The sequence below is a fragment of the Diceros bicornis genome, chromosome 7 (genome assembly GCF_020826845.1).
Source record: "Diceros bicornis minor isolate mBicDic1 chromosome 7, mDicBic1.mat.cur, whole genome shotgun sequence".
NCBI lineage: Eukaryota > Metazoa > Chordata > Mammalia > Perissodactyla > Rhinocerotidae > Diceros > Diceros bicornis.
Genome location: NC_080746.1, coordinates 27706195 through 27719466, shown reverse-complemented (window position 1 = coordinate 27719466; position 13272 = coordinate 27706195). Strand labels below are relative to the sequence as shown.

Sequence of the window (13272 nt, the reverse complement as noted above, 5' to 3'; positions counted from 1 at the left end):
CACAAAAAAAGCTGTCATGCGTTTCCAAATGTCCTGAGGGAGCAGTACCTCCCTCAGTTAACGGCTGCTTTAGATACATATTGTTTTGTTTGACTCTGGTTTGTGAAGTTGAAGCCAGAATTCAATAGTATTATTTTCAATTTGTGAGACCTTATTTTTAAGAAAATTCATCATTACTCTAAGTAATTTTTAAAAGATGTTTGTCTAAGCTGTTTTTTATGACACCACTTTTTCCTGGTTTTTCTTCTCTCTTATCTGCCTCATCTCCATCATCTTAGCTGCCTCATCCTTGTGTGCACCTTTAATATTGGTTTCCTCCAGAATTCCATTTTTTCTTTTTTTTTTACCCAAGTTCTCATATCTATATAAGCAATCCAGATTATTCTCCTGAGTTGAACTCCCAGACCTGTGTGGCCTTACTGTTTCCCACATATGTCTATTTCTTAAGTTCCATAAGTACTCTAGATTTAGAGTAATAAAAATCTGTTATTCATAGTCTCAAACCAAAAATCTGGAAGCTACCATTAACCTCCTGTTTTTTTACTCCATCATATCCAATTGATTGCTAGGTTTCACAGATTTTTTTATTAAATATCTCTTGAACTTCTTTCCATCCTAGCTGTCTTTTTCCCCAGTCTCATCTGAATGATTATAATAGTCTTCTGTCTCCCTGCCTTCTTCGTTGTATTTTTGTGTATTAGTTCTCTATTGCTACATAAAAAATTACTCTAAAAATTAGCAGCTTAAAACAACAAACATTCATTATCTCACAGTTTCTGAGAGTCAGGAATCTGGTAGCAGCTTAATTGACGGTTCTAGTGCAGGGTCTCTCAGGAGGTTGCAGTTAAGCTCTCAGCAAAAGATCTAGGCCTATATTCAACTAGAGCAGAAAGATCTTCTTCCAGGCTCACTCACATGATTGTTGTCAGGTCTGGGTTCTTCTTAGCTGCTCAGTTCCTCACCATGTGGAACCCTCCGTAAGGCTGCTTAGAGTGTGGCAGCTTGCTTTCCCCAGAGTGAGAGAGAGTGCTTCCGAGGCAGAAGTCATGGTGTTGTATAACATAATTTTGGAAGTGACAGACCATCACTTCTGTCGTATGCTATTGATCACACAGACAATTGATTGTACACTGTAGGAAGGAACTATACACGGGTGTGAATACCAGGAGACAGGCTTCATTGGGGGCCATCTTAGAGGCTGCATCTCAGAGTTAGAGGAGAGAGATGATGCAAGATTTAGAAAAACACTAAAAAAAAATTCCAGTTCATATCATTAGAGAGGAATAAAATGCAAGAGATTACTTTGAAAATGTAATAGTCAAAATAAAGGAGATCTTTGAAATAAAAAATAAAAGAGCTAAATAATAAAAAAAGACTAAATTAGTAATTTGAAAAGTAAAACCAAAGAGTTCTCCCTGAATGTAGAGCAAAGACAAAGTATGGAAAATTGAATAAAAATTAAGAAATATGGAAGATAGATCTAGAATTGGGTTAACTTTCACTTAAAAGGAGTTCTGGAAGGAGAGAACAGAAATAGTAGAGGAGAGGATGTAGTCCAAAAGTATAAGAAGAAAATTTCCCAGGGCTGAAAACGCTTGTCCCTTCCCACCCAGCCCTACGAGTCTTCATATGCTGAAAGTGCTGAAAAACATGCCTAAACACTTCCTTAAGGAATTTGAGAATTCCAAGGATAAAGAAAATAATCTTAGGACCGGCCCCGTGGCTTAGCGGTTAGGTGCGTGCGCTCCGCTGCTGGCGGCCCGGGTTCAGATCCCGGGCGTGCACCGACGCATCACCTCTCCGGCCATGCTGAGGCCGCATCCCACATACAGCAACTAGAAGGATGTGCAGCTATGACATCCAACTATCTACTGGGGCTTTGGGGGGAAAATAAATAAATAAAATTTTTTAAAAAAAAAGTACTTTAAAAAAAAAAAGAAAATAATCCTAATTCTTGCAGAGAAAAAACAGTTCCCTTTCAAACAAAACAGATGGTCCTTACTCTTTTTCATTGGCCAAATTGGATGTAGTAGGTTGGTGAAACATTTTCTTTAATGTTTGAAGGGAAATTATTTTGAATCTAGTATTTTATTTTTGAAGGGAAATTATTTTGAATCTAGTATTTTATTTTTGAAAGGAAATTATTTTGAATCTAGTATTTTATTTTGAATCTAGTATGTATTTGATTAAATTTTTAATCAAGTTTAAGCCAAGATGAACATATTTTCAGACAGGTAAGGATTTAGAGGATCTAAGGATCCTGCAGAAATGAAACAAGTACCCTTTCCTCCACTGTTACCAACATCAACCGTTAAAGAAATTGAGCTCTACTGAACTAAACAGAAGGAGGTGCTCTTGACCATAAAATGAATATAAATAGAAAAAAATAGACATGATCCATCCAAAACTACAAAAAAGTACAAATCAAAACATTTTAGCTGATAAAAATTGTCCCACAGAAACCAACTATGAAGCTGCAGAACACAAACACAACACTCCAAACTGAGTTCAATATCCTCACACAACCATTCGGGGTTATAAAAAAAAAATCATAAATAAAAAATTCAAAAGCTAAGGAGAGAAATCAACAAAAGTAGGAGGAAATGAAATGCAAATTGAACTCAGAAAACAAATAGAAAAAGACAAAATTATATGAGAAATGAATCATCTCAGTAGATGAAAGCATAAAGGGATAAATAAGCTTTCCCAAATAAAATAGAAAAATGAAAAGATCATTCTTACATCTGATAAAGGTCATCTGTAAGTATACCAGCAGCAAACATCATCCCAATAATGATATGTTGGAAGCATTCCATTTAAAATGAGGAATAAGACAAAGTATCTCTTGGCACCCGTCATTTCAATTTCCTTTAGATTTAGAAATTCGTTGCCATAGAATTATAAGTAGTATACTTATCTATGTATCTCTCTTTTTTTTGTTGTTGTTGTTGTTGTTGTTGTTGTTGTGAGGAAGATCAGCCCTGAGCTAACATCCATGCCAATCCTCCTCTTTTTGCTGAGGGAGACTGGCCCTGGGCTAACATCTGTGCCATCTTCCTCCACTTTATATGGGAGGCCGCCACAGCATGGCTTGACAAGTGGTGCATCAGTGCGCACCCGGGATCAGAACCTGGGCCGCCAGCAGCAGGGCGCAGGCACTTAACCGCTACACCACGGGGCCGGCCCTGATGTATCTCATTTTTCATCCCTACTCTTACATATTTTTCTTTAATCTGGCTCTTAAGTAGTTGATCCATTTTATAGGCCTTTTCACATAACCAAGTTGTAAAAATTACTCTGATATGATACCGGCCCCTATGTATCTCGTTTTTCATCCCTGCTCTTACATATTTTTCTTTAATCTGCCTCTTGAGGAGTTGATCTGTTTTATAGGTCTTTTCACATAACCAGGTTGTAAAAATTACTCTGGTATGATATATCATGTCAAAACTTGTCAGATCCACCTAAGCAGTGCTTGAATGCTAAGTTTATACCCTTCAGTGCGTATATTAGAAAAAAAAGATGTTTTCATTTCAAGAAATGAGAAAAAAACAGCAAATTAAACCTAAAGAAACTAGAAGGAAGGAAAGACAAAAAAAGAAAGGCAAAAACCAAAATTAATGAAATACAAAATAATTGTGCAATAGAGAAAAGAAAAAAGGCAAAAATTAGTTCTTTGGAAAGAATAATATTCCATTTTTGCTCATCAGATTTATAATTTGCTTCTTTATTAATGTTTTCTTTCTGGTTTCTATGATTTATTTTGTTCTTTTTTTGGTTTCTCAGTTCTTTTACTGAGTTCTTAGTTCTTTTATTATTTTTTATATTTTTCTTTAAAATGAAAGCATTCAAGGATATACATTTTTTTCTTAATACTGCTTTTATTGCTACCGTAGGTTTTGTGGTATGAAGTGTTTTCCTTTTTATTACTTTCTTGATTGTTAGTAATTTTTTTCTTTAATCCATGCATTATCTAGGAACTTAATTTCTAGATAGTGAAGTTTTTTGGTTTTTTTTTGTAAGGAAGATCAGCACTGAGCTAACATCTGATGCCAGTCCTCCTCTTTTCGCTGAGGAAGATGGCCCAGAGCTAACGTCCGTGCCCATCTTCCTCTACTTTATATGGGACGCCACCACAGCATGGCTTGACAAGCAGTGCATTGATGCACGCCCGGGCTCCGAACTGGTGAACCCCGGGCCACCGCAGCAGAGCATGCACACTTACCCGCTTGCGCCACCAGGCCAGCCCCGATAGTGAAGGTTTTTTTGATCACTAATTTGTCTATTTATCTATTTATGGATTATTATCAGAGAAATAGCCCATAAAAATACTTTCTTTAAAATTTTGTATGTGTACATATGGTCTTAGGAAAAAGTTATCTTTTTGAGATTTATAAGAATCTGTCTAGTAAATCAGTTAATTGTATTTTTAAATTCCTCTATGTCCTTAGTTTTTTTTCTTCTAGATTTTCAAATGTTGAGACATTTTATGATAGACACTGCTGATTAGCTAAGCCATACCCATTCTCGGTTCTCTCTGCCTTGTGTCCCTTCAACTATAGAGGCTGGATGATTTAATATTCCCTTCTTTGTCCTCCCTTGCTGCTAGGGTGCCATGTGACACAATTCTGGCAAGTAGGTCTACGGGAGGGCTTCTGGGAAAGTTTTTGCTTTCTAGATGTGCCTGGCGCTGTCCTCTGTTTTCCCTCTTTATCAATCAGAGGGATAAGAGGCTAGCATGCTAAGACGACAGAGTGGTGAGAGAAGGATCCTGGTGAATCTCTGAAGAAACATCAGCAATTACCTACCTCTAGATAGACTTCTTGTTATATAAAAGAAAAAATAACCAAATAATCTAAGCCACTGTTAATTGCGTTTAATATTGTTTTCAGCTGAGTGCGTCCTGACTGATACAAGGATGTTTTAAAGTATTTCACTGTATTTTATCAAGTTCTTAAATTTCTAATTGTTTTTGTTTATATTTTGATATGTGTATATATATATATTTGGTGTGAATAGACAGACATATCTTCATAAATAGTGCTTTTAATCATTGTATCATGTTTCTTCTCTCTAGTTCCTTTAACCTTGGATTCGTCTTTGGATGATTTTAGTATTGCCACCCTGCTCTCTTTTGGTTTGTGTTTGCCTAGTATCTAAGACACACTGTCTTTTCTTTCTTTCTTTGTTTCTTTCTTTTTTTTTTGCATTAAAAAATTTTTTTGGTAAAATATACGTTACATAGAATTTACCATCTTAGCCATTTTTAAGTGTGCAATTCGGTGGCATTGAGTGCATTGACAATGTTGTGCAAACATCAACACTATGCATTTTTAGAACTTCTTCATCATCCCAAACAGAAGCTCTGTACCCATTAAACAGTAACTCCCTGTACCCCCTTCCCCCAGCCCTTGGAAACCTCCATTCTACTTTTTGTCTCTATGAATTTGCCTATTCTAGGTACCTCATGTAAGTGGAATCGTACAATATTTATCCTTTTGAAAGGATACTGTCTTCTGATGAGATAATTTATTCAGCTCAGGCTTAATGTTATAACTAATATTCTTGTTTTTATTGCTTCTATAAATTTATCACTTATTAGCTATAATTGTTTCCTCCTTTTTCCTTTTCCTTCTTTTTATTAACCTGAAAATTCACTTCCATTAATGGTTACTTTCCTGTTGCTCATTCTCAGTCAGAAACATATGATGTTACTGTGAGTTAAAAGCAAAATACCTATTTTTCACACCAAAATCACACTATTTCTCTTTTACTTCCTGTCTACCCAAGGAAGTTGAAACCTTTGGGATACTTCCTACCTCTTTTTTCTTCTTTCATCTCTTCTCTCTGTTCCCTTGAAACCTTTGAAAAAACTTTTACTTTGTCAGTCTCCCACTCCCCAACTCCCTGATTTTTCTAATATGATTAAATATTTAAAAAGAATTTCCCTTATAGCATGTCCCTTTTTAAAAGCACTTTGGTTATAGATTCCAAGAGAGCGTGTTCTTATTTATTCACACTTAATTTCATATGTTTATTGCTTGCTATTACTCCTTCCCTTTAATGTTGTTTGTCACTTGATATAACAGATCTTTATCTGAACTAACATGAACTAGAACTATCTGTATGGGTAAATATCAGAAGCAATATTGAGTGAAAAAATTATCTAAAAAAAATTATTTGATACAATTTCTGTAAAGTTCAGAAATCCTGATAGTATGTTGTAAAACTTGAAAAAAATAACAAATTCAGGCTTGGTTACTTCTGGGGAAGGATGGAAGAGAGTAGGATTAAGGAGAGGAACATAGAGGGCTTGAAGGGTATTATCATAGTACATTCCTCAAGTATCTTATAATACGTTCCTCAAAATATATATGAAAATTGACCAGGAGACTTGACACGTTCTCTTATGTGGTGGTGAGTAGTACTGTGTTTTGAATAAGAAAGAGTGTATTGAAGACATTCTTCGCTGAGGTAGCAACACATAGGAGTACCTGGAGGTTGAGGAAAGGGAGCTGGAGATGTACTAAATCGATCACAAGTTTGACTCTTTCTTGGGTAAGATTTCTAGGAAGCTGCCCAATCTCTCATCCTTCGTCACACTGTTCCCTCTTGCCTTATGAGACTCAAGTCACATTTGAGCCCTTCTGACATGTACCCAGCAGTGGTTTGAGTACAGCAAGGATACTAAGGCATGGGACTGCTCTGATGGGTGACTTTTGCTCCAAAACTCTCTGACAGCTTTATCAAACTTTCTTAGAACTGCACTGCAGTCTAAAGACTCTTACTACCCAACCTTCCTTCTTACTGTTTACTACAGGGATCAGACCAGCATTGTGGTCTTATCACTTGCCCAGCTTCCTCTAGCTGACTTCCCATTTTCCCTCACAGATGTTTCCCTCAATAACTCTCTTGCATGTCTAATCTCATCTTCTTCTCAGAAGACCTAAACTAACACGAGTCAATATGTGTAAAGTGCCTGGCACATAGTAAGCTGTCAATACACATTAGTTTTTGATATAGTAAATTAAGTAAGAGATGATGGTAATTTTGACTGTGGTAGTGATGATAGATGGAAGTGTCCAAATTGGAGAGGCACTTAGGTGATGGTTACAATAGGACTATGATTGAACACAGGAGCTAAAAAAGAGGGTTAGTTTGCCCAGTTTCTTGTTTATCACTCTCTACTTCACACTTGACACACTAACCACATTGATTTGTTTATAGTTCACTGGAAACACCATAGTGACCCACAATTCTTTACTCATATTGTTACTTCTTCATAAAATATCCTTCCTCAACCTTCTCGCACCTTTGCCTGGCAAACTCCTACTTGTTCTTTGAGATTAAACTCAGGAATCAACTCTTCTAGGGAGCCTTCTCTTTTCTTTTCTACCTCTCACTTGCACTCTCACCCTCTCCTTGGGTTTCTAAACAATCTTGTGTTTATATGCATAATAGTTGTAAACATGTTGAATTATAATCAATCTATTTTTGTATCAGTTTCTTCTTTTTAGACTATAGATTCCTTTAGTCATGACATAAGGTTGCAGAGGTATTACAGGGGTTAGTTAACCAGTTTGTACTTTATTCCAAGAACAGTGGGAAACCATTGCAGGATTTTAAATATAGAAGTAATATGATGTGATGTGCATTTTATGAAGATCACTTTGGCTACTGTTTGTTGAATGGATTGGAGAGGTACAAGAGTAAATTTAGGGAAATGGTTTGGTGTGGACTCTGGATCCCAGTTGCCTGGTTCCATCATATATTAGCTGTGTGATCTTGGTTATACTTAACCTTTCTTTGCCTCAGTTTCCCCATCTGTAAAATAGTGATAAAAATAGTACTACTTCAGAGTTACTGTGAATGTTAAATGAGTTAAAACAGCTTAGAATAGTATCTGGCGCATAGTAGGCAGTTAGATGTTACCTATTATGTTGTTATTTAATAAATACTTGCATGCTTACTGCATCCTAGGCACTGGGTCAGATACCACTAGTAAGCTGAATTTAACAAATGACAAAAGCAAGTTCAAATTAATATGCAGACAAAACTGTGGGCTATAATCATGTTCCTAAGAATCTGAATATAAAACAAACTATTTGGCTATTGTTATAATATTACAATTCTGGAGATGTTTTATTTTGATTTCTTTGACTTTTTTTATAGCAGGGGCTCCGTAGGGTACTGAATAAGTCACTGGGGAACCGTTTTTGAATAAAAGAATCCTCGATATAAGACTCTATCCTTTTGTTATGTTTCCTTGCTCTACAACTTGGTAATTAAGAAATTAACTTTGTGAACATGTATTCATATTAAATATATTTCTATAATGAATGACCTTTGGGTAAAATGTCAGCTTTATAAGTTCAAATTTTTGTACACCAATTTATGAGAACTTTTGTTTTTTTTTCTTTTTTAAATAAAAGAGACAGTAGTAATTGATATATAAATGTAATGAATATATGGGAGAAGCTAGGAGATTCGCTGCAACAGGATTTAAATTGCTAATTTTTTTAAAAAAGATAGAATAGTTTACATATATTGTGTTTAAGTAAAAAGATTTATACTTGTCTTTGCACAAGAAAATATTAATAGTTAACTTTGGGGAGTGGGATTGGGAGATGGAAACCTGCTTTTATAATTAAAAATATTTTATACAGTAGGTAGCAGAGATTTAAGGAAAATAATGACAAAGAAAATAAAAATAGAGACAAATGTGTGTGTGAGAACTTATGAAGAATGCTTGGTTCAGATGAATGGATTCATGAAACCTTAGCTTGGTCTAGCATGACCCATGGAAATTGTATTAAAACAGAACTTAAGTTTTGTCTTTGTTTTTGTTCCAGTGTTAATGTTTGTTTACTTGCTTTATTTTTACAGGGATGTGCATGCAGTCTGTCTCTGGGATGATAAAGGCCCAGCAAAGATTCATCAGGCTTTAAAAGAAGATATTCTTGAGTTTATTAAGCAAGCCCAGGCAGTAAGTTCTACATCTTTATATTAAGTTTATTTTAAGACTTTACTCAGAGAATATCATATTTTCTGATTTTGAATGTAGGACTTCCTGAAGTAATTTTAAAATATCACCTTGACTTCTGACAGTTTGTTAAAGAAATTTTTTTTTTTTGAATGTCCAAAATATTTATTAACAAGTCTCTAGAATATATCACACAGCCATTAACAAGAAATTAGTATTTTGTGCATTTACATCTTGTGTAATTACCAGTAAACTTGTAATTATTTCAGCCGTCTTACTCTTTCCCTAACCTTTGACCTGAATAATTAATGTTCCTTTACTCTGTTAAAGAAATTTTTTAATGAATGATTGTCATTTGTTGATTTTTCCCCCCTCAGTGACATTTCTTTCAAGAGAGTACATTATTATTCTCTATTAAAAGATGCTATAAAGAATTCAGTTTTTTATATGTTCATTAGAAGTCCCCATTGCCATTATTTTTTGGCCGTATGTCAGTCCACATAAATCTATTTTTTTTCTTGTGACTAATAGCTCTTCTCAAGTTGACAGTAATTTTCTTCAATTCCAGATGCTTGTCTGACTGTGTAAGTGTTTAATATTATTAAAATGAAGACAAAGCTCATTTAGGCATTAGGTCAATTATGCAAGAGCTAGTTTTGTTTGTTTTGTCTTTATTTGTCTAACACCTTTGTCTTTGGAAAAAAATTAATGCAGAGGTATAATGCAGAGATAAAGTATTATTTCGAATCAACTATGGCATCACTGATGCATCCCTTACCACTTAGAAGAAGAGCCTAAGGACATGAGATTATTTTACTTTCTATAAAATGAAGTTTGAAAGCTAGAGAGCTAGAATTTCTTATTCTTTAGTTGAATTTTTATATCAGTGTCTTGTACAACATTAGTAAAAGTTGTCTGTTAGAAATCTTATTAAATAATAATAGCAGCTTAACAGCTGGAATTAAAAATGAATTTTTTCTATATATGACTTGAAGATATTGAAATTGAGTATATGATTGGTATATATTTAATTGTGCTAGTGGCCACTACCGTGATGAAATAAGAATGATATCACATTGGGTATTAACTTACGAATTGAAATGTTTTGTTAACAGCATTAATTCTACCATCTTGATAAGTGATTTCAAAAAAATTACAGTTTTATAGAAAATTATCTTTTAATAAAAATAAATCATATTTTCAGACTTTGCTTGGAAAAATTAAATGTTTCAGTATCACAATTTAACCAAAACTGTATTTTTGGTGCTAGAACTGATTTACAAATAGTTTCCACTTGTATTGGAAAGCACATCAGCTTATCTGTTTAAGGCTTTTGGTGAAGATAAATTATGTTTTTTTCAAATTGACAAAGCCTTGTTCTTCAGTTTCTGGAAATGGGCTCATAGAGAATCATCTTAGATATTGTTAACAAATGTTTAAAAATATACTTCACACTAGAAAACAAAATATGCTAGGAGTTTCACTGTAACATGACCCAGTAAAGTTTGGAATGTAGACCTCAGCAAGAACCTGAGGGTGGGATTTAGTGCCACTAATTCAGAGCAGTTAAATTGTGGGACTAGCAATGCCAAACATGGGTGTGTGATTTTAAAAGATTTAAGAAAATCTAGCTTTGTGTGAGTTATTTTACTAAACTAATTGAGCTTATCTTGTTAGGAAGGACCAAATCTCCCAAACAGGAAAGGCAATATGCATTAAAATGTTTATTATAGCATTATTTAAAATGACAAAAAAGAGAAGTAAAAATAAATGTACAGTGCTTCAGAGGTTATTAGGCTGTTGAATTTTTTTTTTTTTTTTTTTAGATCAACATAGCTATTTTATTTCCTGATAATTCTATGGTTTACCAATTTGGGTTAGGCTCACCTGATTTTGCCTTAGCTTATTAACGTGGCAGCAGTCAGCTGGCAGCTCTGCCAAGACTAGATTTTTGAAGAGAGCTTTTCTCACATACCTGGCATTTGGTGCTGGCTTCCATCTGAGCCTCTCTCCCCTCACGTGGTTTTTCATTCTCAAGGAAACCAGCCTTTGAGGTGTTAGTGGAATCTATAAGATCTCTTCTTGGTCTTGGCTCAAAAGTCTCACATTGTCACATCTGCTGCATTCTTTTTGGTCAGAGCAAGTCACAGGACCAGCCCAAACTCCAGTGTTGGAGAAATATACTCCACCATCTTTTAAAAAAATTGATATATAATTCACATTCCAGAAAATTCACCCTCTTGAAGTATATGATTCAGTGGGTTTTAGTATATTCAAAAAGTTGTGCGTCCATCACTCCCTAATTCTAGAACATTTTCATCACCCCCACATAGAAAGTCTGTACCCATTAACAGTTATTCCCCCATTACCCCATCCCCGCAAACCCTGGCAACTACTAAGTTACTTTCTATCCCTATGAATTTTTTTATTCTGGACATTTCCTATAAATGGAATCATTCAATATGTGGCCTTTTATCACTGGCTTCTTCGCTTATGATAATGTTTTCAAGGTTCATCTATGTTATAGCATTTATCCGTATTTCATTCCTTTTTATGGCTGAATAAAATTCCATCGTATGGCTATACCACATTTTGTTTATCTGTTCATCATTGATGGACATTTGAGTTGTTACCACTTTTTGTCTATTTTGAATAATGCTGCTATGAACATTTGTGCACGTTTTTTTTTAATTGAGATATAATTGAAATATAACATAGTTAGTTTAAGGCATACAGCATAATGATTTGATATTTGTGTATATTGCAGATGAGCATCACAGTAAGTTTTGTTAACATCTGTCACCATACATAGTTACAAAATTTATTTTTCTTGTGATAACTTTTAAGATAGCCTCTCTTAGCAACTTTCATATATGCAATACAGTATTATTAACTATAGTCACCATATTATACATTACATCCCCGTGACTTATGTATTTTATAACTGAGAGTTTGTACCTTTTGACCCCCTTCACCCATTTTGCCCCTCAGCCCCCATTTGACAACTGTCAGTCTGTTCTCTGTATCTGTGAGCTTGTTTTGTTTTTGTTTTTAGATTTTGTGTATAAGTGAGATCATACAATATTTGTCTTTGTCTGACTTGTTTCACTTAGCATAATACCCTCAAGGTCCATCCACGTTGGCCCAACTGACAGGATTTCATTCTTTGTAATGGCTGAGTAATATTCCATTGTGTGTGTGTGTGTGTGTATATATATATATATATATATATATTTTTATCCATTCATTCATTGATGGACATTTAGGTTGTTTCCATATCTTGGCTATTGCACATAATGCTGCAGTGAACATGAGGGTGCATACAGTTGTCCCTTGGTATTCGCAGGAGATTGGTTCCAGGACCCCCATGGATACCAAAATCCACAGATACTCACGTCCCTTTGTCAGCCCTCCGTATCCACGGATTCCACATCTGCAGATACCGAGGGCCAATTGTATATCTTTTCCCATTAGTGTTTTCATTTTCTTTGGATATATACCCAGAAGTGGAGTTGCTGGATCATTCTGAATTTTTTGAGCAATCTCCATACTGTTTTCCATAGTGGCTGCACCAGTTTACATTCCCGTGAACTGTGCACAAGAGTTCCCTTTTCTCATACATCCTCACCAACACTTGTTATTTCTAGTCTTTTTGATAATAGCCTTTCTAACAGGTGTGAGGTGATATCTCATTGTGGTTTTGATTTACATTTCCCTGATGATTAATAATGTTGACCATCTTGTCATGTACCTGTTGGCCATCCATATGTCTTTGAAAATATGTCTGTTCAGATCCTCTGCCTGGTTTTTAATTGGATTGAGGTGTTTTTTTGTTGTTGTTGTTATTTAGTTGTATGAGTTCTTTATATATTTTGGATATTAACCCCTTATTGGATATGTGATTTGCAAATATTTTCTCCCATTCAGTAGGTTGCCTTTTTATTTTGTTGATGGTTTCCTTTGATGTGCAGAAGCTTTCTAGTTTGATGTAATTTCCCTTGTTTATTTTCGCTTTTGTTATCTTTGCTTTTGGTGTCAAATCCAAAAAGTCATTGCCAAGACCAATGTCAAGGAGCTTACCACCTATGTTTTCTTTTAGCAGTTTTATGGTTTTAGGTCTTACATTCAAGTCTTTAATCCATTTTGAGTTAATTTTTGTGTATGATGTAAGATAGTGGTCCAGTTTCATTTTTTTGTGTGTGGTTGTCCAGTTTTCCCAACACCATTTATTGAAGAGACTGTGCTTTCCCCGTTGTATATTCTTCGCTTGTTGTCATAAATAAATTGAC

General features: G+C 34.8%; 1 protein-coding gene across 3 annotated transcripts in view; it reads left to right on the top strand.

The window, feature by feature from the left end:
• CUL5 (cullin 5) overlaps positions 1-13272 on the top strand; it is a 140764-nt gene that overhangs the window by 75356 nt on the left and 52136 nt on the right. For all 3 annotated transcript variants that reach the window (XM_058545282.1, XM_058545285.1, XM_058545284.1), the window contains one exon: positions 8887-8986. In XM_058545282.1, coding sequence (XP_058401265.1) covers positions 8887-8986 — 100 coding nt within the window. The remainder of the gene's footprint in view (positions 1-8886; positions 8987-13272) is intronic.